Raw genomic sequence first — 25,480 nt, forward strand, 5'->3', positions numbered from 1 at the left:
CTTGTAATTGGTGTGTTTAGACCATTTACAGTTAATGTAATTGTCGATATGTTAAGGCTCATGTGTGCCTTTTTTTTAAACATCTGTTGGTTTTGTTCATTTGTTTTCTCCATTTTTTGTTCCTTTTCCTATCTTCCTGTGGGGTACTTGAAAGTGTTTTTAGAATTTTGTTTTGATTTGTCTCTACAAATGTGTTCTTTTGTTTTTTTAAGGTTTTGTCTGGTTGAGTCTTTGTTGCTGCGCAGGCTTCTCTGGTTGTGGAGTACAGGGGCTACACTCTAGTTACAACGCACGGGCTTGTCGTTGGGCTGGCTTCTCTCGTTGCATAGCACAGCCTTCAGGCGCACAGGCTTCAGAAATTGCCGCTTGCAGGCTCTACAGCACTGGGTCAGTAGTTGTGGTACACAGGCCTAGTTGCCCCATGGCATGTGGGATCTTCCTAGAGCAGAGATCGAACCTATATCCCCTGAGTTGGCAGGCAGATTCTTAACCAATCGATCATCAAGGAAGCCTTTATACTGTTCTTGAGTGTATCTCTTTGTGTAGCTTTTTTAGTGGTTGCTCTAGGTATTATGTATACCTAACATATCCCATTCTGCTGATGTTATCATTTTGTTAGAGTGAAGTGTAGAAATTTTACCTGCTTTTTATATCTCTTTACCTACTCTTATTTATAATAAAACTTGTCTTAAATATTTCTCTACATATTTTGGGAACCACATTAGAAATTGTTAAAATTTGGGGGAACTTCCCTGGCTGTCCAGTGGTTAAGGCTGCACTTCCAGTGCAGGGCATTACAGGTTCCATCCCTGGTCAGGGAACCAGCATCCCACATGCCTTGTGGTGTGGCCCCCCAATTTTTTTTTTTTTGCTTCAGCTATCAAATATAGTTTCGAAAATTCAAGAGAAGAAAGAAAATGTTTCATAATGATGTTTCCCACTATTTTTATTTTTTCTTCTTTATTCATTCCTGATTTTCCAAGATTCCTTCTACTATCATTTCACTTCTGTTTATAGAATTTCCTTTAGCCGTTTTTCTAGTGTAGGTCTGTTGGTGATAAAATTATTAGTTTCCCTGTCTCTGGTCACCTCCCTTAGAAGAAGTATTGTTTCTCTTGCTGCTTTCAAGATTTAATGTCTTTCATTTTCAGCAATTTGACTCTGTGTGTCTGTGTACAGATTTCCTTGGGTTTATCTTGTTTGGAGTTTTCTCAGCTTCTTAAAACTGTAGGCTTATGTCTTTTGACAAATTTGAAATGTTTTCAGCCATTATTTCTTCTAGGACTTTTACTGCCCTGTTCTTTCTCTTCTTTTGGGACTCTGAAGACACTTTGTTAAATCTTTGTTATTGTTGCACAGCTTTATGAGGCTCTTTTCATTTTTTTCACTTTGTTGTTTAAATTGGGTGTTTTCTATTGCTCTTTAATTTTAGTGATTCTTTGTTCTCCCCATTCTGCTTATAGAGCTTATCTATGGAGGGGTTTGTTTTGTTTTTTTGGTTATTATATTTTCAGTTCTAAAATTTCTTTTTTAGCTGAAGAGGAATGAAAGAGGGGAACAGGTCCAACTTAAAGTGCCACAGTCCCACTCTTCTGACAGAGGTTCAATAACTTGTCTTGAATAGATGCTTTTCAGTTTGGGGTGTTTTTTTTTTTTTTTTTTCCTCCCTTCGGTTAATTTCAGAACTTTTGAAATGGTCAAGTTTCATTGTTTAGCTGGTATTTTTGCTGCTCTTCTGAAAGAGTAAGGTATTCACTTTGCTATTTAGGAAGCTGATTTGTTTTCTTTTGTTTTAAATGTTGTCATTAACTCATACAGTATATACATTACACATATAATATATATTACATGTGGATTTGAATCCGTTGCTGTCATCATTAATTTGATGATCAAATTGTTCCATTCTCAAGCAGTGAGAGTTGTTTCAGATTGGTTCCTGTGTTCTTTGGATGTGATGTCATTATATCTCCGATAGTCTTAGTCCTTGCTTTCTGGCATAGTAAGGTTCCAAGGTTCCTCCTGTACATTTCCTGCCCCAACTTTGCAATCTGACATTTGTCTGAGAAGCTCTTTTTTTTTTTTTTAAGTGGATATGGTATTTATAGTCTACAGCCCAGATGCTGGGGTGCTCGTTGATAGCAGCTTGCCATTTCTCCTAGGTCTCATCCATAAACATAGCTGGAAAATACACATCATTTTGTTTGTTTGATGCATGGTGTGGGGAATCCTTGTTCTGTGACTAGGGATCGAACCTGAGCCCCCTACATTGGAAGTGTGGAGTCTCAAGCACTGGACTGCCAGCAAAGTCCAAAAATACACATCTTTTGAAGAGAAAAGAAAATCAGATGGCTTCATCTGATATTTATAATTTTATAACATTATATAAATTTTATATAATTTCATAAATAATTTTATAAAATTACAGGAATTTTTTCTTTGATTTTATATCTTTTCTTTTGAATATGTGTTATTTTGTAATCTTTAGTATCATCACTTATTTGTTTTTATCCTTATTTAAACTTTTTAAAATTGTTTTATCCTTATTTAAATTTATTTATTTATATAATATTCATATGATTTTCTCACAACAAGAATACCAGCATTCCAGATATCAATAGAATAGTAGTGTGTGGTTTAAGATTTCTTTATTGTTTTGTCTTTAAATATATTCCACTCAGGTTTGCAGTCAGAATTCTGTATTTTAATAATGACTTAAAGGGATTCTATTTTCTTTGTGGTTTTTCCACCAACCATTAGGCATGTTTGTTTAAGTTCATTTTCAGTTTTTAGAATTTTTAATTTAAATGTTTCTAAATTGTATAAAGAATATACATAATTATAAAGTCTAAATTATATTTATAACAACATTCCCACTTTCAGGCTGATAGAATTCATGCTTTTTATTCTCCATATATAAAGAAGTTTTATTACATTTTATCCTGTCGTTCATTTTTAAAATGTAAAAAGACATATGTGAGCATTTACATATATATTCATATCTCTTTTACCTTATGCAAAAATTAGAGCTACAATAAAAACTGCTCTATGTTTTGCTGTTTCACTTACTATGTACTGAGGATTATTCCACATCAGTATGTGGTAATTGTTCTCATTCCTTTTTACAGCTGTATAATGTTGGATGTATATACTATATTTTATTCACCCAGTTCCTTACTGATGGACATTTGGATTAATTCCAGTCTTGGTATTACATATATAGTACTACCATGAATAGCCTTGTACATACGTCTTTTTGTATTTTTGCCAGCATATCTTTGGGATAGATTCCTAGAAGTGGGATCAGAAGGTAAATACATATGTAATTTTGTTAGCTGTTGCCAACAAAAATATAACCCCTTTCACCAGGGTTGTATCATTATACTTTACCTGCCTAATTACTTGCCTCACCATGGAGTATGTTGTCAGACTTTTAGAATTTTTTCCAATCTGATATCTCAGTGTAGTTTTCATTTGCATTCTTTTAAAATGAGTAAATTTGCACCTCTTTCCATATGTTTAAGGACTGTTTGCAATTAAAAAAAATAAATTCTCTTTTCATGTATTTTGCTCATTTTTTTAGCAGATCATTAATTAGTCTTGTTTTTTCTCAGTTTTTAGGTAGTTTTTTTGATGTATGGGAGATTTTAGTCCTTTAATTCATTGCTTTTGTTGCTCCTGTTTATTTATTTATTTTTTAATTAGCATGCTGCTTGAGGGGCTAGGGTTCTTGCCAAGGACCATGAATACGAATTGTCTAGCCTTGTTATGTTTTAGTGATGGAAATTGGCTTTCTATTGACTCATGCTTCCAGGATGCTCCCAATAAAGTCTTTATTGATTTATTTTATTTCTAGTGAAAATTTTCAAATATGTAGAAATGAATGGAAAACATATAAGGAATACTTCTGTACCTACCATACAGAATTAAAAATTAATAAATAATAAATTAACTTCATCAAAATTCGTTTTCATTTTTTAAAATTGTGGTATATTATCCGTAACATAAAATTTACCATTTTAACCGTGTTTAGGTATACTGTCCATTCACATTGTTGTGCAGCCATTAACATCACCATCTCCAAAACCTTTTTATCTTCCTGTACTGGAGCTCTGTGCCCATTAAACACTAACTCCACATTCCCCTCTCCCCCTAGTCCTCGGAAACTCCCATTCTTCTTTCTGTCTCTATGAATTTGACTACTCTACCTCAAGTAAGTGGAAACATACAATATTTGATCTTTTGTGCTTGACTTATTTAGTGTAATTTTCTCATAGTTCATCTATATTTTGTAGCCTATATCAGAATTTCCTTCCTTTTTGTCACTGAATAATATTCCATTGTATGCATATACCACATTTTGTTTATCCATTCATTTGCTGATGGATACTTGGGTCAGTTACTTCCACCTTTTGGCTGTTGTGAATATTGCTGCTCTGAACATTCATGTACAGTTACCTGTTTGAGTCCTGTTATCAATTCTTTTGGATATATACCCAGAAGTAAAATTGCTGGATCATATGGTAATTATATTTAAAAGATTTTGAGGAACCACCAAAAAATTTTCCACACTGACTCTACCATTTTCTATTCCAAGACCAGCAATGCACAAAGATTCCAATTACTCATTTCCTTGCCAAAGCTTATTTTCTGCTTTTTGATAATAGCCATCCTAATCAGTATGAGGTGGTACCTCTTTGTGGTTTTAATTTGCCTTTAATGATGTTGAAGATCAGTCCTGGGTGTTCATTGGTAGGACTGATGTTGAAGCTGAAACTTTAATACTTTGGCCACCTGATGTGAAGAGCTGACTCATTTGAAAAGACGCTGATGCTGGGAAAGATTGAGGGCAGGAGGAGAAGAGGACGACAGAGGATGATGGTTGGATGGCATCACTGACTCAATGGACATGGGTTTGGGTGGACTCTGGGAGTTGGTGATGAACAGGGAAGCCTGGTGTGCTGCGGTTCATCAGGTTGCAAAGAGTCAGACACGACTGAGCAACTGAACGGAACTGAACTGAATGATGTTGAACACGTTTGCATGTGTTCCATTTTTTTTAAATTAATAAAACATAATATAGCTTAAGTCTCTTTTACTTTTCTTCTAACCTTTGCTTCCCTCCATCCCCAAAGGTTATTGAAATGCATGTATTTATAATCATTATATTGCAGAGTTTTGTTTTGAGGCTTAAATTATATCTTGTACTTTTTATTCTTCACCTGCTTTTCTTTGAACTTGATGTGATTTTTTTTTCTTTTTGAGATTTATATGTCAATCCGTTCATTCATTTCAGCTGTTATATAGTAGTGCTCCATTGTAGGATTGCCATAATTTGTCTGTTCTCCTACTGATTGCTTCTGTCTGTTGCTGTTAGAAACAGTGCTGTGGTGAGCATCCCTGCGTTTGCTTGCCGCCTTGTGTTTGTGTGAAGCGTAGACTCCCCAAAGGTGTACTCATTCAGCAGCTGTTTATCGTAGGCCTGGTAGTGTTAGGCAGCATTTTGGGCAGTGGGGATACGTCAGTGAATAAACCCTGCTTTTAAGCAGCTTATGTGAGTTGGGATTATTGGGTTACAATGAAGTGTTTGAATCTTTGCTCCCTCAACAAAAATGTGTTGAGTCTCTGCTATGACAGAAATAGAGTATTTTCCAAAACAACGTTCCTGTCTTCATAGAGTTTGTTGTCGAGTGGGGAAGATAAAAAGACATAAGGTATACTTTGAGGTAGGAATGAATGCCTTGGAGATAATGAAAGCAGAGCCTGGGGGCTTCTACGTTAGATGTGCACTGATGGGAGGCCTTTCTGGTTGGTGGAAGGTCTTTCTGAAGAGGTTTTTGAGTAGAGATTGAATGAAGTAAAGCTGTGAATGACACAGGGGAATGAGCCTAAGCTGAGGTAATAACTAACGTAGAGGCTTTGAGGAGAGAACATGGTTAGAAAGAACAAAACAAACCATCCTCAGTGTTCGAGTGCAGTGAGCAAGCATGAGGCTGGCTGCGGATGCAGAGGCAAGGTCAGGAGCTAGGAGTCAGATCATATAGGGCTTTTGTATCTCCCAGAGATTTTAGGTTTTATTGTGTGATTAAAAGGTAAAAGGTATTGTTGTTAGACCTTGCACTTAGAGCAGTAGAAATGGTGGGAAGTGTTTAGATTTGGGGTATTTTTAAAGATAGTACCTACAGAATTTTCTGATGGATTAAATGTAAGATGTGAAAGAGAAAAAAGTAAGAATAACTCCACAGTTTTTGGGTTGAGCCAAAATATCAGCCAGTGGTATCTTTTACTCAATTTGAGGACACTAAGGAAGAAGAGATTGAAAATTTAAGTTTGAAATGCCTATTAAAGATCTCAAATACTTGGCAATTAGATACCAACTTACGGTCCAAAGTGATTATAATAGTTACACTCTTGCCAGCTTTATATGATCCATTTAAGCGAATCTCAAATGGATCCCAGCAGGAGATAGTATGTCACACTCTATGGTGTTGAGATTCCTTGATAATCAGTGCATTAAGTAGCAATAAAAGTGTTAGTCACCCAGTCATGTCCGACTCTTTAGGATCCCCTGGACTGTAGTCCACCTAGCTCCTCTGTCCATGGAATTCTCCAGACAAGAATACTGGAGTGGGTAGCCATTCCCTTCCCCAGGGGATCTTCCCAACCCGGGGATCAAACCCTGGTCTCCCACATTGCAGGCAGATTCTTTACTATCTGAACCCCCAGGGGAGCCCGAATCAGTGCATTAAGGGAAACTGCTATTTAAAAAGAACACTTAGTTATCTTGGGTGTAAAGTAAATTAACTTGTGAAGTAAGTTGTAAGTTAGGTTTACTAAGTTTATATTTTTATATCTTGAGTTTTCTTTAATTGGGTCTTGCCTGTTTTGTGTTGTTTTGTTTTAATTCCAGATGCTGGATCTGGAGTGGAAGAAGTGGAGTTAAGCTGGGAAGACTATCTAGAAGAGACAGGGTCCACAGCAGTTCCCTACGGGTCTTTTAAACATGTAAGTGGTGACTGTATTGCTTGACTGCCTGATCCTTTTTCATTTAGAAAAAATGAAAATCTTTTTTCATTTGATCTTTTTTCATTCAGAGACCTTATCATATGAATCAGTTTTAAATTCCTGATATGGTACATCTCTGCCATATCTGAGCTTGGTTCTAATATCTGCTCTGTCTCTTCAAGTTGTATTTTTTATCTTTCAGTAGCTCTGTAAGTTTTTGTTGAAAGCTGGATATGTTAATAATATACTGAGTAAAAAAAAAAAAGAAATGAGTTTTCATTGTTTTCTGTTTATCCAGATAAAAGTTAGGCTGATTTTACTGTTCCTTTTAGCTATAGGTGTGAGAGGCTAAAAGGTACTTTGCTGTCATTTATTTTGCCTCACCTTTTGTACAGGAGCCCTCTTGATGTGTGGTGGTAAGGTGTGAGGGGAGCAAAAGCATTCTCTGGTCCTGTGATTTGGTCTTAGTGTTTTAGTGAGCCTAAGTTGTACGTATTCTTTCCCCTATTTTGGAGGCTAGAGAGGGCTGGAGTTGGGTATTTTCCTTACCTTGGGTCAGTAAGGTTCTGTTCACTGTAGTTGGTTAGGACCTAGTAAAATAGTTTTTCTTGAGGGTTAGTCTTGTTAAGAAGAACAGAACGCTTTGGATGTATTTTGCGATGCTGCTTTCTTCTCTCCTATATTGCAGGCAGATTCTTTACCATCTGAGCCACCGGGGAACCCCAATTTTTGTTATAACTTGTCTCAAAGAATTTTCTAATTTCCTTTGTGATTTCTTTTTTGATCTGTTGGCTAACAGTGTGTTTAATATCCACATATTTGTGAATTTTTTAGTTTTCCTTGTGTTACTGAGTTCAAGTTTTATTCCATTGTGATCAGAAAAGGTACTTAGTATGATTTTTATTTTTGTCCTAATGTTATGGTCAGTCCTGGAGAATGTTCCATCTTCATTTGAGAGGAACGTGTATTCTCCTGTTGCTGAGTAGTGTTCTCTTTACGTCTGTTAGGTCTTGTTAATTTGTAATCTTGTTTAAGTCTTCTGTTTCCTTTCTCTCTGGTCATTTGATCCTATATTAATCGTAGGGTACCATTTTGTTAGAGATCAGCACAACCTTGATACCAAACCTAATAATTCAAGAAAAGAAAATCACAGAGATGTGTCACTCATAATGACTGATGCAAAAATACCTTCATACAAAGTAAACTTTTTATACCAAACTGAATGTAGCTATATTTAAAAAGGATAATACATTAATAACAAGTTGATTTTTTCCAGGAATGCAGGATGGCTTAACATTTGAAAATAAACCAGCATAATTCACCATAGTAGTAGAGTAAAGGAGAAAATTTTGACTATTATCGCAATATATAAAGAAAATTATTGCTAAAATTCCATATCCACTTTTGATAAAATTCTTAGCAATCTATACATGAGAATGTCCTTAATTTGATGACGTGTATATATACAAAATCTACAGAAAACTATTAATAGTAATATTCATATTTCTTTTTATTATGGAAGAAGACAAAAATTATGCTGGTTAACATGATTCCTATTTGATAATTGTATTGGAGGATCTAACCAATACAATAAGGTAAGAAAAACAATTAAAATGTTTAAAAATTGAGAAGGAAGGGGAAAAAATCATTATTTGCAGATGAATAATGTATAAAATAATGTACAACTATATTATTAGAATTAATGAGTAATTTTTGCAAGATTTTAAAATACAAGACAGATATTAAAAAACGATTATATTTCTATATGCTAGTTAACAGACAAAAATGGAAACTGAAAGGTGATTTACAATAACATAAAAAACATCAAATGTAACAGATATTTGCAGAGACACAAATCTTTATTGAAATAAGTTAAAATGAAGGAATATGCCTTGTTCATATAATGGAAGACTCATTGTTGTAAAGGTGTCAGTTCTTCCCAAACAAATCTGTAGATTTACTGCAACTCAAACACCAAAAAAAATTAGGTAGAAATTGACAAGCTGATTCAAATAAGTAAAACCTGACCTCAACCTAATACCACAGATAGAGATTAACTCAGGGTGGATATTAGTTCTCAATATGAAAGGCTTCTAGAAAATAATATGGTAGTATTGATATATCTTATGACTTCTAGGGATAGGGAGAATTTGTTTAAAAATACAGAAAATTAATTAACCTTTTAATGGAAAAATATTGATGGATCAGAGTATATTGCAATTCATGACTTGTATTTATCAGACAACACCATCAAGAAAATGATATTTGAAATACAAGTAATTAGCAAACTGATATCTAGAATATTGACTCAACAGTTGGCAAAAAATTTAGGCATTCCCCAGAAGAAGGAGTCTAAGTGGCTAATAAAATATAAACATTCTCAACTCTATTAATAATAATACAAATTAAAATCACAGCAAGATAATATAATACATGCTTCAAGATGGTTAAAATGAAAAAAGCTGAAAATATAGTAATATTGGCTAGAATGTTGGAGCAAGAAGATTTCTTATATGCTATTGGGAGAGTACATTGGTGCAGCCACTTTGGGAAACAGCTTGGCCGTATCTTTTTAAGAACTCACGTAGGTATGCATCAAGTGACATACGAATCTATTCTTATAATCATGACAGTGTTACTAGTAGTCTTCTAAAACTGTGAACTATCCAGAGTGCCTTCTCCTAGAAGAATTAGAATGGATAAATTATAACATATGTGTATAATGGAACATTATACAGGAGTGAGAAGAGATCAAGTACTGTTGTGTGCAACAGGACAAATGAATCTCTTAAGCAGTGTTGGGCAAGAAAAGTATTCATACTGCATAATTTTGCCCACATAGTGCTGAAACACAGACAGTGTTAAACTGTAGTGTTATAATTTAGGATAGTGATTACCTTTCAGGAATACAGCAGGTTAGTGATTAGAATAAAAAGGAAGTTTTACACAGGATGTATACTTTCCCTTTCTGGTTTCTCCTTTGCAGAAGCCCCCTCACTTCCCAGTGGTTATGATGGCCACATTGTATTTAATTGTTGTGTTTCCATGGGCTCCTCCAATGCATGACAGTTCCTCATTCTCTCCATCTTTCATGGTGTGGATACTTTTGAAGTGCAAATCATATACCAGTTATTAGGTTGGTACAAAAATAATTGCGGTCTTGCATTGTTGAACTTTGCTGTTTGATATCAGAATATGTTCTTTTATAAATGTGGTTATGTTATACATCATTTTAATACACTTTTCTCACTTTATTTATTTTTTGCTAGTGACTTATTATTTGCTATTTATTTTATATTTATTTTAAACTAGGGAAATGATGTTAGATGAAAGGCAGATTCAAGCAGTTTTCTTATTCGAGTTCAAAATGGGTCATAAAGCAGCAGAGACAACTCACAACATCAACAACACATTTGGCTCAGAAACTGCTAACAAATGTATATTGCAGTAGTGATTCAAGAAGTTTTGCAAAGGAGGTAAGAGCCTTAAAGATGAGGAGCTTTAAGCCACTGCACTTCTCAGTGACTAGCCATCAGAAGTTGACAATGACCAATTGAGAGGATCATCAAAGCTCATGCTCTTAAAACTACACGAGAAATTGCCAGACTTCAATGTCGACCATTCTATATTCATTTGGCATTTGAAGCAAATTGGAAAGGTGAAAAAGCTTGGTAAGTGGGTACCTTGTGAGATGACCACAAATCAAAATACTGTCATTTTGAAGTGTCACCTTCTCTTATTCTGTGCAATAGTGAATCACTTCTTGATTGGATTGTGATGTGCGATGAAAAATGGATTTTATACAACAACCGGTGATGACCAACTCAGTGACTGGACTGAGGAGAAGCTCCAAAGCACTTCCCAAAGCCAAACTTGCACCCAAGAAAGGTGATGCTCACTGTTTGGTGAACTGCTGCCTGTCTGATCATTACAGCTTTCTGAATCCTGGCAAAACCATTACATCTGAGACGTATGCTCAGCCATTCGATGAGATGCACTGAAGACTCACGAGAGTTGAACACGACTGAGCAACTGAACTGAACTGCACTGAAAACTGCAATGCTTGCAACTGGTGTTGGTCAACAGAATGGGCCCAGTTCTCCTCCACAGCAACACCTGACCACACGTCGCACAACCAGCATTGGGCTACGAAGATTTTACCTCGACTGCCATGTTCACCTAACCGCTTGCCAACCAGCTACCACTTCTTGAAACATCTTGACAACTTTTTGCAGGGGAAATGCTTCCACAACCAGCAGGAGGCAGAAAATGCTTTCCAAGAGTTTGTTGAATCCCGCAGCATGGATTTTTGTGCTACAGGAATAAGCAAACTTATTTCTCATTGGCAAAAATGTGTTGATTGTAATGATTCCTATTTTGATTAATAAAGACATGTTTAAACCTAGTTATAATGATTTAAAATTCATTGGTCCAAAACCGCAATTACTTTTTCACCAACTTAAATGTTTTAGGTTTCGAGTTAGGCTTTGGTTTTTCTTGTGATTAGCTTGAATTTATGCATTTTGGTTTATTCACTTCTTTATCCCACAGTAAGAAACCTGGCTCTCATTATTTGGTACATACATACAGGATTTTCAGAATTGCAGACTGCAACGTTTGTGACTATATAATTTGTCATTTAAATTTGGGCGCTTTTGAAGGAAATAGGAGGCATTATTAGTTATTATTCAAAGATAACCAGTGTAAACACAGACTGTTTTAGGGAAACTGGGAAATATGGCTTCCTCTGTATGGCACATACTATACGTATTTATTATCAATATAACTTCTGTTTGTCCTTTACTTTTTCTAGCTTCATAAATTTTCTTTTGAATGATTAAGAAATCTTAATGTGTTGAAGGTTGTTAAAATGGTAAACATTCAGTGGTCTGAATATTTAATAGAAAGCACATTCTATAATCATGATAGACAGCTTTCGTGGAATACTGAGTTCTTTTAAAGCTCCTTCAGGGTCGATGGAACAGAACAGCATTGCTAGTCCCTGTTTTGTTTGGATCACTCCTATGAGTTAGAACTGAAATTTCTCAGATTTCCCTTGAGAAGATTTTATTGCATTTAGTGCTTTAGAATGATAAGCCTTAAATAATGTTGACCAAAGAAGTACTCATTAGATGTTTTTCTGGTGGTTAACAACATTTCCATGTTCAGGTGGACACACGTTTGCAGAATGGATTTGCTCCTGGGATGAAACTGGAGGTGGCTGTGAAAACTGATCCTGAAACCTACTGGGTTGCCACCATCATTACCACCTGTGAGCAGCTGCTCCTCCTCCGGTACGATGGCTACGGGGAGGATCGCAGAGCAGACTTCTGGTGTGACATCAGGAAGGCTGACCTCTATCCCATTGGGTGGTGTGAACAGAATAAAAAGACCCTCGAAGCCCCAGAAGGTAATGGCGATACGTCATATCAAGATGTGATGTGGTATTGATGTAGGAAAATTTAGGCTGTCCACAGTCTTAAGGTTTTCACATCTCCTAAGCACATTAGTCTTCCTAACTTCTTTGGGTTAGTATTGTGAATGAGAATATTTATAAGGAATAATACACATTTCCATTAAAAAAAATTATTTTCTGTACTCCTTATAAGCCTCAATCTTTTATGACATTCATAGGGAGCATCAGTTGTTTATCATCCTGTGGGTGTGTGAGGCTCTCTGAGTTTAACTTGTAGGTCTGGCTGTCTTAGAGTACATTGGACCAGGTTGTTTCTCTTCCTGATTTTACTGTCCTCCCTCCTATTACCTACAGACAGTCTGGGACCTGTGAGCTTTTAAAATACACCAGCTGAAGCTCCCTTCCAGGAAAGAGCCCTACTGGGAGTAGAATCCAAATTAAGCAGGACAGAGACAATAGGACGAAAGAAAGAGAAGAGTCATATAAACATGGAAAAAGGAGAGAGATGCCTTAAGAAAATTCTAGACCTTATATGCTTTTCTTCCAGCTTCTTATTTTGTTATATTGATAATTTTAGATTTCCAGAAATATTTCAGATTTACAAAAATATAGAAAATTCTTGGGGCCTTATTGTCAGCTTTCCCCAAATATTGGCATTGTACTACATTTACTTTAGCCTCCTTTCCTCCCTCTCTGTCTTTGTCTCTCTCTTTTCTCTCTCTATGTCTCTCTCTCACATACACACACACACACACACACACACACACACCATACACGCGCACATATGTATCTTTTTAATGAACCATTGAGAGTCACTTGTAGACACAATGCCTTTTTTATTTATTTTTTTTTCCTTTTTACTCTTGGGAGAATATACCTCTAAAAATGGACTTGGATGAACACAGTAAAATAATAAAATCAGGAAATTACCTTTGATATAATACTGTTATTTAATCTACAGAGCTTGTTCTGTTTTTATCAATAATGTTTTTATAGTAAAATGTTTCTATAGTAAAAGAAAATCCCAAGTCATTTGTTACATTCATTTATCATGTCTCCTAAAGATTCCTTTAATCTGGGACAGTTCCTTAGTCTTTTGTTCCAAAGTCTTCCATGACTTTGACATCTTTGAAAGTTATGGGCCAGTTTACCCACTAATGTTCATTATGTCTTGGATCCAAAACATTCCTTATTCCCCGTCTTTTCCTTGTCCAAGATTTCAGTATATTTGGCTGTCATCTTTTTAGTTTCCTTAACCTTTCTTTGTCTTCCTGGATGTTGACATTTTTGAGACGTATAGGCCGATTATTTTTTAGCATGTCTCACAATTTAGGTTTGTCGGATGTTTACTTACATTCAGACTGTGCACACTTGGTAGGAAAAAATGCAGAAGTAGTGCTGTATCCTTCTGGTGCATCATGTTAGGAGACAACATGCTGTTAATTTGTCTGGTAACTAACTTGTGATATTAACTTTCATCACTTAAGTTGGTATATTCCAAATTTTCCACTGTAAAATTACTTTTACTGTTTTTAATTAGTATCTTGTGGGAAGATACCTTGAAATTATGTAAATATCTCATTAGTCTTCAAGCATCACCCACTATTTTTGGCATCCATTGGTAATTTTTATCTGAAACAGTTATTACTCTAATGCTTAGCAAACGGTTTTTTCTAATTCCTTCTACATTTCATAATTGGCTTTCTACTACAAAAGGGCTTTCCCTTTTCTCCTGTTTACACACGTGCATTTGTGTATGCATCTGTATTTATGTAGATATGTCAGTGTACACTCATGAGTCTTATTCAGTGGATTACAATCCTTGCTGTCATTATTTATTTTGATGATCACACTGTCCTAGATTTGGCCAGTGAACACCTCTTCAAACTGGTAGATGTGTCCCTTGCTGTGTTCCCATTATTCTTTGAGTAGTTTCTTGTTCAGGAAACTTCTCCCTGCCTCAACCCTGAAATCAGCCATTTCTCTAGGAAGCCCTGGTGTGTGTTTTTTTTTTCTTTTTGTATTTTGAAGGATGATATTTACAAATGAAGATCTGAGTGTTTAGAGTCCTGGGCTTTTGGTGGGCTTCTAGCTGATCATTAACATTCTGTGAAAAAACAATGTGAGAAAAAGTTCTGGAGACATGAAGTTACCTGGCCCACTATCTCAAGAGTATAGCAAAATTCACCTCATTTAAACATAAACAACAGGAAATGATTTCTGTCAAGTCTCATACAAGGTCAGGTTATTACAATTTTTTTAAAAGGCAAAAAGGAAGAATAAAATCCTTCCAGAGAAACATAATCACAAAAGAGGTGAACACTGTGTCAGACAAAAACATTTCAAAACAAGATAAAAGAAAATAGTAACTATGATAGAGCAGTGAGAAAAACCGTAAATAAAATTTATAAAAATTAGAAAATGAACTGACTGGAGAAAAGGAAGATTTGGAAAAAATATAGAAGTTAGACAAGAACTAAAAGTTTAAAAATAGTTGAAATGAAGACTAAGATGAAAACAGGAGTGACTCAAGCATGAGTAATTGAACAGAAAGAGAAGAGTAAAAAGAAAAAATTTTAATTAAAAGAAATAAAAAGGACTTGGAAAAAATAACTTAGGTTGGCAAAAATGGACGTCCCTGAAGATAAGAACCAAAGCAATGAAATAATAAAATACTGTAAACTACAATTTAAGAAAACTTTATGGAAATCAAATAGGATTTAAAAATACATATTGAAAGGTTTCACTATGTACATGGAGAAATCAAGGAGAACAGCTACATCAAGTTGTGTATTAAACTCTAAAGCAGAAATTGATCCCTTGATCATTTAGGCAAAAAATACTTAAGTTTCTTGAAAAGTTAAGAAAACAAGATTGTCACCAGACTGATTGACAACATGCTTTATGCCAAAAGATGACAGGGTAACATATTTAAGAAGTTCAGTAAAAGAATATACAAGGCCAAGATTTTATGTTTAGCCAAACTGAGCTTCAGGTATAAAGGCCACATGTGAACTGTTAGGAATACGTAGAGACCCAGGGAATATTGTTCCCATGAGCCCTTCCAAAGAAATCCACTAGAGAATGAGCTGCAGAAAATGAAACAAATGAAGAAATGTTAGTGTGAGAATGGTTAGTGAAACCCTAAATGACTCTTGAGAGTCCCTTGGACTGCAAGGAAATCCAACCAGTCCATTCTAAAGGAGATCAGTCCTGGATGTTCATTGGAAGGACTGATGCTAAAGCTGAAACTCCAATACTTTGGCCACCTCATGTGAAGAGTTGACTCATTGGAAAAGACTCTGATGCTGGGAGGGATTGGGAGCAGTAGGAAAAGGGGATGGCAGAGGATGAGATGGCTGGATGGCATCACCGACTTGATGGACATGAGTTTGAGTGAACTCCGGGAGTTGGTGATGGACAGGGAGGCCTGGCGTGCTGTGATTCATGGGGTCGCAAAGAGTTGGACACGACTGAGCGACTGAACTGAACTGAAATGTATATATGGCTGTAGAACTTAAAGCTAAATGATGGTTATAAGAGAGATAATACGCTGTGTAATGATACATGCTCTGACAACATAAATACAGTATAGCTGTAAAAAATATGGGACCACAGTGGAAAGAACAGGTAAATAGTGGTATAAGCTTACTCATCCTCCCTCCCCCTTTTAAAACAGGATTATTGCCTAATAATTTAACTGATTACCTTTCGTGTGTGAACTGGGCAGTAAAAGGCTGTTACATGAAATGAAATGCTGAAAGAGAGGAGAAGAAAGGAGGTTATTGCTAACTTTTAACGTTGTTTGTTAAAAAAAAGAGATAGAAAATAGTCTAAAATTAGAGAGGACTAGAATTGTTACATAAAGGTATTAGTATAAAGATAACCAGAAGGAAAAAAGAACCACAAACTTTTCTAAGTGCCAAAAGATAGATTTTAAACAGAAAAAGTATATATTTAAATAAAATATATCACATAGTGAAAGACTATATATCCGTACAGGTAATTTATGTAATATTAAACAGTAAGTCAGCATTGAGGCCATATCTTTGATAATGTAAATAAATTATGTTTATAAATAAATTATATATAAATTAATGGGCTTGCTCTTCTATTAGAAGTAAACAATTCAGGTTGGCTCACAAAGTAAAACCCACTTCTGTGCTATTACAGGAAACATACGTAAATGGAGATATTCTGAAAGAATAAACAGAAAAGGATGGACAAAGATACGTAGACCAGGTGCAAATAGAAAAGAAAGCAGGAGTCTCAGTCTTGATATCTGACAAAGGTGGAATTCAGATCAGAAAGCACTGTAAGAGACAAAGAAGGGTATTTTATTGTTACTTTTTTAATTGAAGTATAGTTGATTTACAATGTTGTATTGGTTTCAAGTATTCAGCAGAGTGATTCAGTTATACATATACATATTATATAAATTCTTTTTTAGGTTCTTTTCCATATAGGTCATTGCAAGATATTGAACATAGTTCCCTGTGCTATACAGTGGATCCTCATTGTTTCTCTGTTTTGTATGTGCTAATGTATATCTGTTAATCTCAAACTCCTAATTTATCCCTCTCCCTCCCCTTTGATAACTGTAAGTTTATTTTCTATGTCTGTGAGTCTGTTTCTGTTTTGTAAATAAGTTCCTTTGTATAAATTTTTTAGATTCCATGTAAAAGTGATATCATATGATATTTGTCTTTGACTTATGTCACTTAGTATAATCTCTTGGTCCATCCATGTTGCTACAGATGGCATTATTTCATTCTTTGTTATAACTGAGTAATATTCTGTTGTGTGTGTGTGACAATATATATCACCTTTCCAAAGACTACTTTATAGTGACAGAAGGTACAGTCATTAAAAGAAACAGAGTCTGTCTACATACATCAAAGGAGTGGTCTCCAGATACCTTGTTACATGAATAAAGAAAAATTCGTATTGAATGAGGGAGGAGGAGGATGTATGAATGTGTGTGTGAATTTCATTTTTTTTTAATGAAGGAATTTTTTTTAATTGAACAACGGTTGAATATCAGTAAGGAACACACCATTTTAAAAAGGAGGGCATAGGATGAAGGGGACAAAGATAAAAGCCAGATTTTCTGAATGTAACTTACTTTGTAGATTAGAATTTTGAACCATGTAAATGTTCTATATAACTTGTGAAAAAAAGTTTTAAAAAATGCAAAAGCAAATAAAGAAATCTGTATTTGGAGCTTGTGAATTAACTACCCAAAATAGAAAAACTATTTCAGTGATTTTCAAATACAGTAATTTAAATGTATGTCCCTGTGGGGAAAGTTACCTGTGGGGAAAGAAGGGAATAGGATGAAGGGAACAAGGATAAAAGGCAGTTGTTGAAACTACTGTACATGGGGATTCATTATATTATTTTCTCTACTTTTCGGTATGTTTGAAAATTTCCACAATAAAAAAATAAAGTAACTCATTTTTGGATAACATTATACTTACAGTGAGTTGGGCCCGTTCTCTTTTTTTTCTGGATACAACTCATTGAACTAACCAGGAAGTAACTCTTATCTACAGGAGTATTATTTCTAAGCTCTCAAAGAATCAATATGTTGGGCTCTTACATATTAAAATGATAAATGCACCTCTAAACCATTTTCACAGACTTAGTTTTTCTGTTCTGTGTGGTTTACTTTCTTTGCGTTTTGTGGCTGACAGTGTGATTCCGTCATCTAGGCATCAGAGATAAAGTGTCTGACTGGGATGAGTTTCTACGGCAGACCCTGGCGGGAGCATGTAGTCCTCCTGTTCCGCTGCTAGAGGGCGTGAGTATTATTGCTTCCAGAATCAGGATGGAAAACTTCTAATCTTCCTGTTCAGGGAATCTTAAAATGGCTTGCTCATTTACCACTCTGAGTCAGATCAGCATTACTACTACAGACCCAGGGATAGGTCTTAAGGGGTGTAAACTTACCCTCAGAGGTTGTAAACTGGTGGCTTGCTCAGAGCCTAGAATGTTTTTGAATTAGCTGCAAACACATAAAACTCTATAGTTTTCCAGGTTCTTTCATGCAGCTTGGAAATGTGGCCTTTTTGAGCTCTCACTTGGAACTGAGCCAGGGTTGGCTCTTTCAGTGTGGGCATGTGTAACTCCCACACCAGGTGACTTGAGAGACCCCTTTGCTTTTTCCCAGAAGACCCTGGACCACTACCTACCTGCTTTTAGCAGTTCTTTTAAAGTGTAGCTTTTGGGCTTTTTGGTGAATATAGATTTCTTATTCTTGTGAAATGAATTTATTGGTTATGATGTTTCTAAGTTACGTTTTGTCTCTTTCTGTTATACCAGCAACATTGTTTGTAGCATATGTGAAATGCAGTTTATGAAGGTTCCAATGTCTTTACATCCTTACCAACACCTGTTGTTCTGTTTTTGGCTATAGCTGTCCTATTGTGTGTAAAGTGGCTTCTCACTTTGAGTTGCATTTCCCTAATGACTAGTAATATTGAAAATCTTTATATGTGCTTCTTTTTTGGAGAAACATCTGCTCATTTTAAAATTGGGCTATTTATCTTTTTATTATTGGCTTGTAAGAGTTCCTTATAAATTCAAATTACAAGTCTAGATCAAGATATATGATTTTTAAACTATTTTATCCAGCTTTGTAGATTGTTTTTTCACTTTCTTGATGATATTGTTTGTAGAACAAAAGTTTATTTCAGTGTAGTCCAATTTATCTTTTTTTTGCAAATCTAAGAAGGCTTTGCTTAACTCATGGTCATAAAAGTTTGCTCCTATATTCTGAATGTTTTATAGTTTTAACTGTTATAGATTTGATTCTGTGATCCATTCACAATTCCCCTTTTAGGCTTGATTGTTGAAATTGTTTCTAGGTGATCTTTATACACGCATACCTCGATTTATTGTGCTTCACTTTACTGTGCTTTACAGATACTGCAGTTTTTACAAATTGAAGCTCTGTGGTAACCCTCCTTTGAGCAAGTCTGTTGGCACTGTTTTTCCAGCAGTGTTTGCTTACTTTGTGTTTCTGTATTACATTTTGGTAATTCTCACAATGCTTCAAACTTTTTCATTATTATTATATTTGTATGATCTCTGATCAGTGATCTTTGATGTAACTATTGTATTAGTTTTTTTGTTCTGTATTTTTAAATTAAAGTTTATGCATTGTTTTTTTAGACATAATGCTGTTGCATACTTTTAATAGACTATAGTACAAACAATTTTTATATACACCAAAAAATTAGCATGGTTCACTTTATTTCTATATTTACTTTATTGCTGTAGTCTGGAACTGAACCTGCAATATCTCAGAGGTGTGCCGGTACTCTGACACATTTAATCGTGTTTAGTCAGGGTCTGGCTCACCACTCAGTATCATATGAACAAATGAATTAATCTGCTCTATAATGACTTTGATTCAGCCATTTTTATCTTCAGTTGTGAATGTGTGCCTTTATTCATGTGCTTTTGCACTTATATAAATATGTAATTATCATAGAACAGTTCTTATGAGGAAAAAAGTTTGAACATTAAGAAATGATTAAATGATGATATTAAAGTCAACCTTTTAGAGAAGGAAATGGCAACCCACTCCAGTATTCTTGCCTGGAAAATCCCATGGACGGAGAAGCCTGGTGGGCTATAGTCCATGGGGTCGCAAAGAGTCGGACACGACTGAGCAACTTGACTTACTTTACTCCTCATGCTTAGACCATACCACTGCTTCTTGCATAAGAACATTTAAGTACTTGAGCATTGTTAAGTTAAAGATACCTTACTTCTAAGCTTTCACTTGGAATGTTTATTTTAATGTGTTCTTTATTTTGCACTGGTTCTACCTATAGTTACATGGTATATGTATGGCTGACTTGTAATGATTCTAGAACAGTGCTTCTTAAATGATCTGCGATGAAGAACCTTTTAAAAGATTTCTTAAATCTTTTAAGAAATTTCCAGTCCTTTGTGAGCCAGAACTTACTCAAAAACACAATAAAAACATCAGACTACTCTGAAAAAAAAAAAATAAAAATAAAAAAAAATAAAGTCAACCTTTTTTATTTCTTTTTTCTAGTTTTTAGTAGTATATCTAAAGAATGAGAGTTAAACTTTTCCTTTCCTTAGTGTATTTAAAACGCTTACTCTGTTATTCGTAACAGCATTGTTGTGAAATGAGTAAAACATCGGAAATAACTGAAATCCCATCAGTATGTAAGTGGATAAACTACTGCCCAAGTATAATAGAGAATATCAATAAAGCAGATTAAAAGGATGAGGAAGATTTGTATGTGCTGTAATAGAAAGATAGCTATAAAATATTAAGTGCCACAAACACACTGAAAAACAATATATAGTTTTCAAAAAATACAAGAGAGAAAAAGAGATAAGACATGGATGGATGTTGACTTGGGTGTAAAAAACCTATTCTCAGAGGGTGTTTGCCAAAGCGTTTATCATGTTCTTTCCTGGAGGTGGGTTGTGGGCGATTTTGACTTTTGTCATGTTTGATTTTTTTTTTTTTAATGATGATCATACTTGGCTTTTACAAAGACTAAGTAATGATGATATTTTAAAAATTCTTTCTAGATGAAACTGTGTAGCATAGTCCTAGAGATAGAAATCTTTTAAAATAGTTCTATTGCTTCACAGTAAATTTTCTTTTCACATCATCAGAAATAATACTATACAAACTTGTCTAATAATAGACGGTTCGGTGTCCCTGGCTTTGAATGGATAAAAATATAATAGCTAGTTTGAGTTCATTTAAAACTTGACTTTTAAAAATATTATGTTACCTCTCATAAAATCATTTTGCTTTTTTACCTATAGCTCCGTAATGGGAGGAATCCTTTAGATCTCATTGCTCCAGGTTCCAGGCTGGAATGTCAAGCTTTCCAGGACTCTTTAAGTACTTGGATTGTTACTGTGGTAGACAACATTGGGGGAAGGCTGAAGCTGCGTTATGAAGGACTTGAGGGTTCTAATAATGTTGAACATTGGTTGTATTACTTGGATCCGTTTCTTCATCATGTTGGTTGGGCTGCTCAACAAGGGTACGAGCTTCAGCCCCCATCAGGTGAGGAGCAATACATTTTTCTTTTAATATTGGGCATTATTGTTTATTAATATCAATGAGACTGAAAAATACATTATTCTGCATATTACAAAAGCCTTTGTTGATTTGCCTAATAGAAATATTGTAAATGTATATGGAATATGTAAATGCCTTTTTTTTTTAGAGGGGGGAGCTTTGTTGCCTTAGTAATTTGCCACACATACTGATACACCTCTTGCCCCAGCTCTTACTGACTTCTGCCCTAAGTTATACTGACCCCTTACCAAAAGTTCTCTAAGAAAAGTTCTTAGAGAAAAAAAAAATAGTAAGAAAAGTCCTCTAAGTAGCATTCAGATAGATATAGGAGTAGGACAGGTCTTGAGTTCAAAGCGGATTATTGATTAAAAGATATTCCAGTTTAAAAAAATAAAAAACTTAAAAACAAGATATTAAAATAGGAGTTAATGTTGAAATCACTCACATTCATTATTACATACTGTAATTTGGATGTTGTATTATTTTGTGGACTAGAGTAATCCTTGTGGTCTCATGATAGGTGTTTTTACTCAACTACTACCCATGTTCTGAACAGAGGACACAAGGTACTGAAGTTGGAGTTCTCTGAGTAAAGATGGTATAAGTGGGCTTGAACCCCTCCCTTTTCCCAGGGGAAAGTGACTTTTTTGTTTATGTGAATGCTTTCAGAGCAGTTATAAAATTTGTAAGTTCTCGCATCACTTAAAGCATCCTGTCTTGTTTTAACTAAAGCCATCAGACATCTGAAAAATGAAGCTGAGTGGCAAGAGATCTTGGCCAAAGTGAAAGAGGAGGAAGAGCCATTACCATCTTATTTGTTTAAGGTAAAAACAAAAATGTAGTAGATAGGGACGTCTTCTCACAGTAGAGTACAGCAATTTGAGGGAGCTGCCAAGTGTGAAATAACCCCTGGTGTCAGTGAGAGCTCTGTGATGACTGAAGGAGACGAAGAGGTTTCAAGGCTGGAGTGATGATCATCCTTCCTTTTTACCTGAAGGTAGTCTAGGTTTTCTCCCGAACGCTCTTAAAGCATTCTGAATCTTTTCTCTTCTGCTTTTAACTACATAGCCCTGACTTGTATTAAAATAAGCTTGTTTTTTTCTGTGGATGGTCCTTGTGTTCCAAATGTAGTGAGTAGGAGTGCTTGCTCCCTTTGGTTTTCTTTTTTTCCTGAGTAGTTTTTTCTAGGCTGGGAAGATAATTATAGGACTAGATTATTTAACAGAAGCTGGACAGTTTCATTATTTTAATTAAGAGTAGTTTTCAGGACTTCCCTGGTGATGCAGCGGATAAGAATCCACCTGCCAATGCAGGAGACGAGGGTTCGATCCCTGTTCTGGAAAGATCCCACATGCCGTGGAGCAGCCAGGCTTGTGCACTGCAGGCGCTGAGCCTGTGGTCTAGAGCCCAGGAGCCACAACTAATGAGCCTGCATATTAGAACTGCTGAGGCCTGTGTTCCTAGAGCTTATGCTCTATAACAAGAGAAGTTACCACAATGAGAAGCCCACACACCACAACAAGGAGTAGCCCCCACTCCCCGCAGCTAGAGAAAGCCTGTGTGCAGCAACAAAGACCCAGTACAACCAAAAGCAGCTAAATAAAAATTTTTTTTAATGAGCAGTATTCAGTTATATGTTAGCATAAAATAAATGTGAAAATACTATATTTCCTCTTGGCCTTTGCATTTCAGGACAAGCGAGTGATCGGCACTCATTCTTTCTCTGTAAATATGAAATTAGAAGCTGTGGACCCCTGGTCTCCTTTTGGCATCTCTCCCGCTACAGTTGTTAAGGTAAAATGGAGGCAACTATCTTGGTAAGAATTCTTGTCAGGGTGGCTGTTTTAGGAAATTGATGGTGTTTTGATCGTCAGACTCTGCTAATCCAACCCATTGTTTCTCCTAAGCTATGAGGTTAGAATTAGTTCTGTGCATGTCTTAATGTTTCTAATGTCCAGCTCTTTGTGGCGCATTCCTTTTTCAGAGCTTGATTGGCCCAGTTAACCAAAGCCTGGGTACCAGAGGAGTGGGGTGCACATTCTTTGGGGGCAGTCCTAGCTGTGTCCTGTGGCAGTCCTCCATAACTAGAGGAGATCTAACCAGGAGGTAGCCCATGGTGAAAAGTGGAGGCAGGCGGTTTCATCAATGTCCAACTAGGTGCCAGGCTCGTTGGGTGAACAGGTGTGTGGGAAACAGTGGATTAGTGTCACAAGATGTGCAAGTAGAGTTGTTCCAGCCACGGATTCCAGATGTAGACTTTTAATCTTTCGGAAGACTGACGAAAACAAGGATCTGGTTAGGAGTACGCACAAGAACAGGGCGGGTTGTCTGTGACGGTAACAGGCCCGGTTACTCGTTATGAGAACTGATTCATAAGGCAGAGGATTTTGTTTTAGGAGTAGAGCAGAAGCCGGTTTACTGAGAGTAGAACCAAAAGTCAAGTGCGACAAGAGAAGTGGTTACTTGGAAGCTGAATCATCTGACCTGTTGAGATTTGAATTTTCCTTGTCTTAGAAGAGGATAATTCTTAGAACAAGAAGGGATCTTGAACATGCAATGGGGCCAGAAAGTCCTTTCTGGAGTCTGAAGGGTAGGTAGTAAGGAGCAAGGGGAGGTTCATAAAACCTTCTTTTTAGTATTTGAAACTAGGCTAGGATCTGATCTAATAAACTAGTGTAGTTGACTCCTCTCTTAAGTCTGAACTAAGCTTTGTTCACAGCTCACACACTTGGATTTAAATCTAAGCTCTGTTTCTACCTGTCTGTGTAACATGGTGCAAGTTATTAACTGTTTTTTAAACTCAGTTTCCTTTTCTGCAAAATAGGGTTGATAATGGTACCTCATTAGATTGTTAGAAAGATTAAAACTGAATTAATATTACATGAAAAGCATTTGATTAAAACAATGCCTGACATAAAGATAAGATTTATTGAGTGCTTAGTAATAGTATTAAAACAGACTTAATGTTACTATTAATGTGGCTACAAACTGTTGTAACACCTTTATTAGCTACACCAAAGAAATGGCATATGTGTATGTGCACATGTATGTGTATATGTACACAAAAAACGTTTATCTATTTTGTGTGTTAAATCATACATACAGGTTTTTGATGAGAAGTATTTTCTGGTGGAAATGGATGATTTGCGACTGGAGAATCGTGCGCAGCGATCCTTCGTGTGTCACACCGATAGCCCTGGTATTTTCCCTGTGCAGTGGAGTCTGAAGAATGGTTTACACATCAGCCCCCCTCCTGGTGTGTATTCATTCTTTTCTTATTTGTTTGCTTGGGAATGAGATTTATGAGATAAATGAGATTTATCAGGTGGCTTTACCTGAATCTTTTGTCGTCCCCGTCCTCATACCTAGTCCAGTCCTTAGTGGTTTAGGGGCACAAGACAAGTATAAACAAAGACCTAGATTCCAGTTTCTGCATATTTAAATGTTACAAATTAAGCTTGTGCTGCTGTGCTGTGCTTAGTCGTTCAGTTGTGTCTGACTCTTTGCAAGCCCATCGACTGTAGCCCCTCAGGCTCCTCTGTCCATGGGATTTCCCAGGCAAGAGTACTGGAGTGGGTTGTTTACTCCAGGGGATCTTCCTGACCCAGGGTTCAAGCCCATGTCCCCTGCTTGCCAAGGAGATTCTTTACCACTGAGCCACCTGGGAAGCCCGTAAATTGAGCTTGAAAACTAGGAAAGTTATGTCCTACTACTTCGATAAATATCTTCATGACAACCTGGGATTCCATGCAGCCTCCGTCTGTGTCTGTTGGGAGGCAGTAGGGGTGAGGGTAGGATGCAATGAGCATTGGGAGCTGCCTGACAAGAAGCAGCCTGAGAGCCAGAGTGAGGAGGTGCATTGATGACTGTTCAGTTTCTGGACCTCCTCTTTAGAGGGAGATGCTTTGGACTTCAGAGGGAGGTTTTTGGTCAAGAGTAGAACTCAGGCTATAGGTAGGAAAGTAGCAGTTCAT

General features: G+C 36.0%; 1 protein-coding gene across 23 annotated transcripts in view; it reads left to right on the forward strand.

The window, feature by feature from the left end:
- SFMBT1 (Scm like with four mbt domains 1) overlaps nt 1-25,480 on the forward strand; it is a 117,705-nt gene that overhangs the window by 65,724 nt on the left and 26,501 nt on the right. For 14 of the 23 annotated variants that reach the window (XR_011251003.1, XM_069562452.1, XM_069562449.1 and 11 more), the window contains 7 exons: nt 6,908-7,002; nt 12,172-12,412; nt 18,133-18,221; nt 21,245-21,491; nt 22,239-22,330; nt 23,199-23,300; nt 24,612-24,762. Coding sequence is in view for 22 of the 23 variants with exons in the window: in XM_069562452.1 (XP_069418553.1) it covers nt 6,908-7,002; nt 12,172-12,412; nt 18,133-18,221; nt 21,245-21,491; nt 22,239-22,330; nt 23,199-23,300; nt 24,612-24,762 (1,017 nt within the window). In the remaining variant the exon portion in view is untranslated. Of the gene's footprint in view, nt 1-6,907; nt 7,003-8,524; nt 8,598-12,171; nt 12,413-18,132; nt 18,222-21,244; nt 21,492-22,238; nt 22,331-23,198; nt 23,301-24,611; nt 24,763-25,480 lie in introns of all 23 variants that reach the window. The other 9 variants (XM_069562468.1, XM_069562462.1, XM_069562472.1 and 6 more) reach the window with 1 other exon arrangement.

This window comes from Ovis canadensis, chromosome 19 (assembly GCF_042477335.2).
Source record: "Ovis canadensis isolate MfBH-ARS-UI-01 breed Bighorn chromosome 19, ARS-UI_OviCan_v2, whole genome shotgun sequence".
In the NCBI taxonomy this organism is placed as follows: Eukaryota; Metazoa; Chordata; class Mammalia; order Artiodactyla; family Bovidae; genus Ovis; species Ovis canadensis.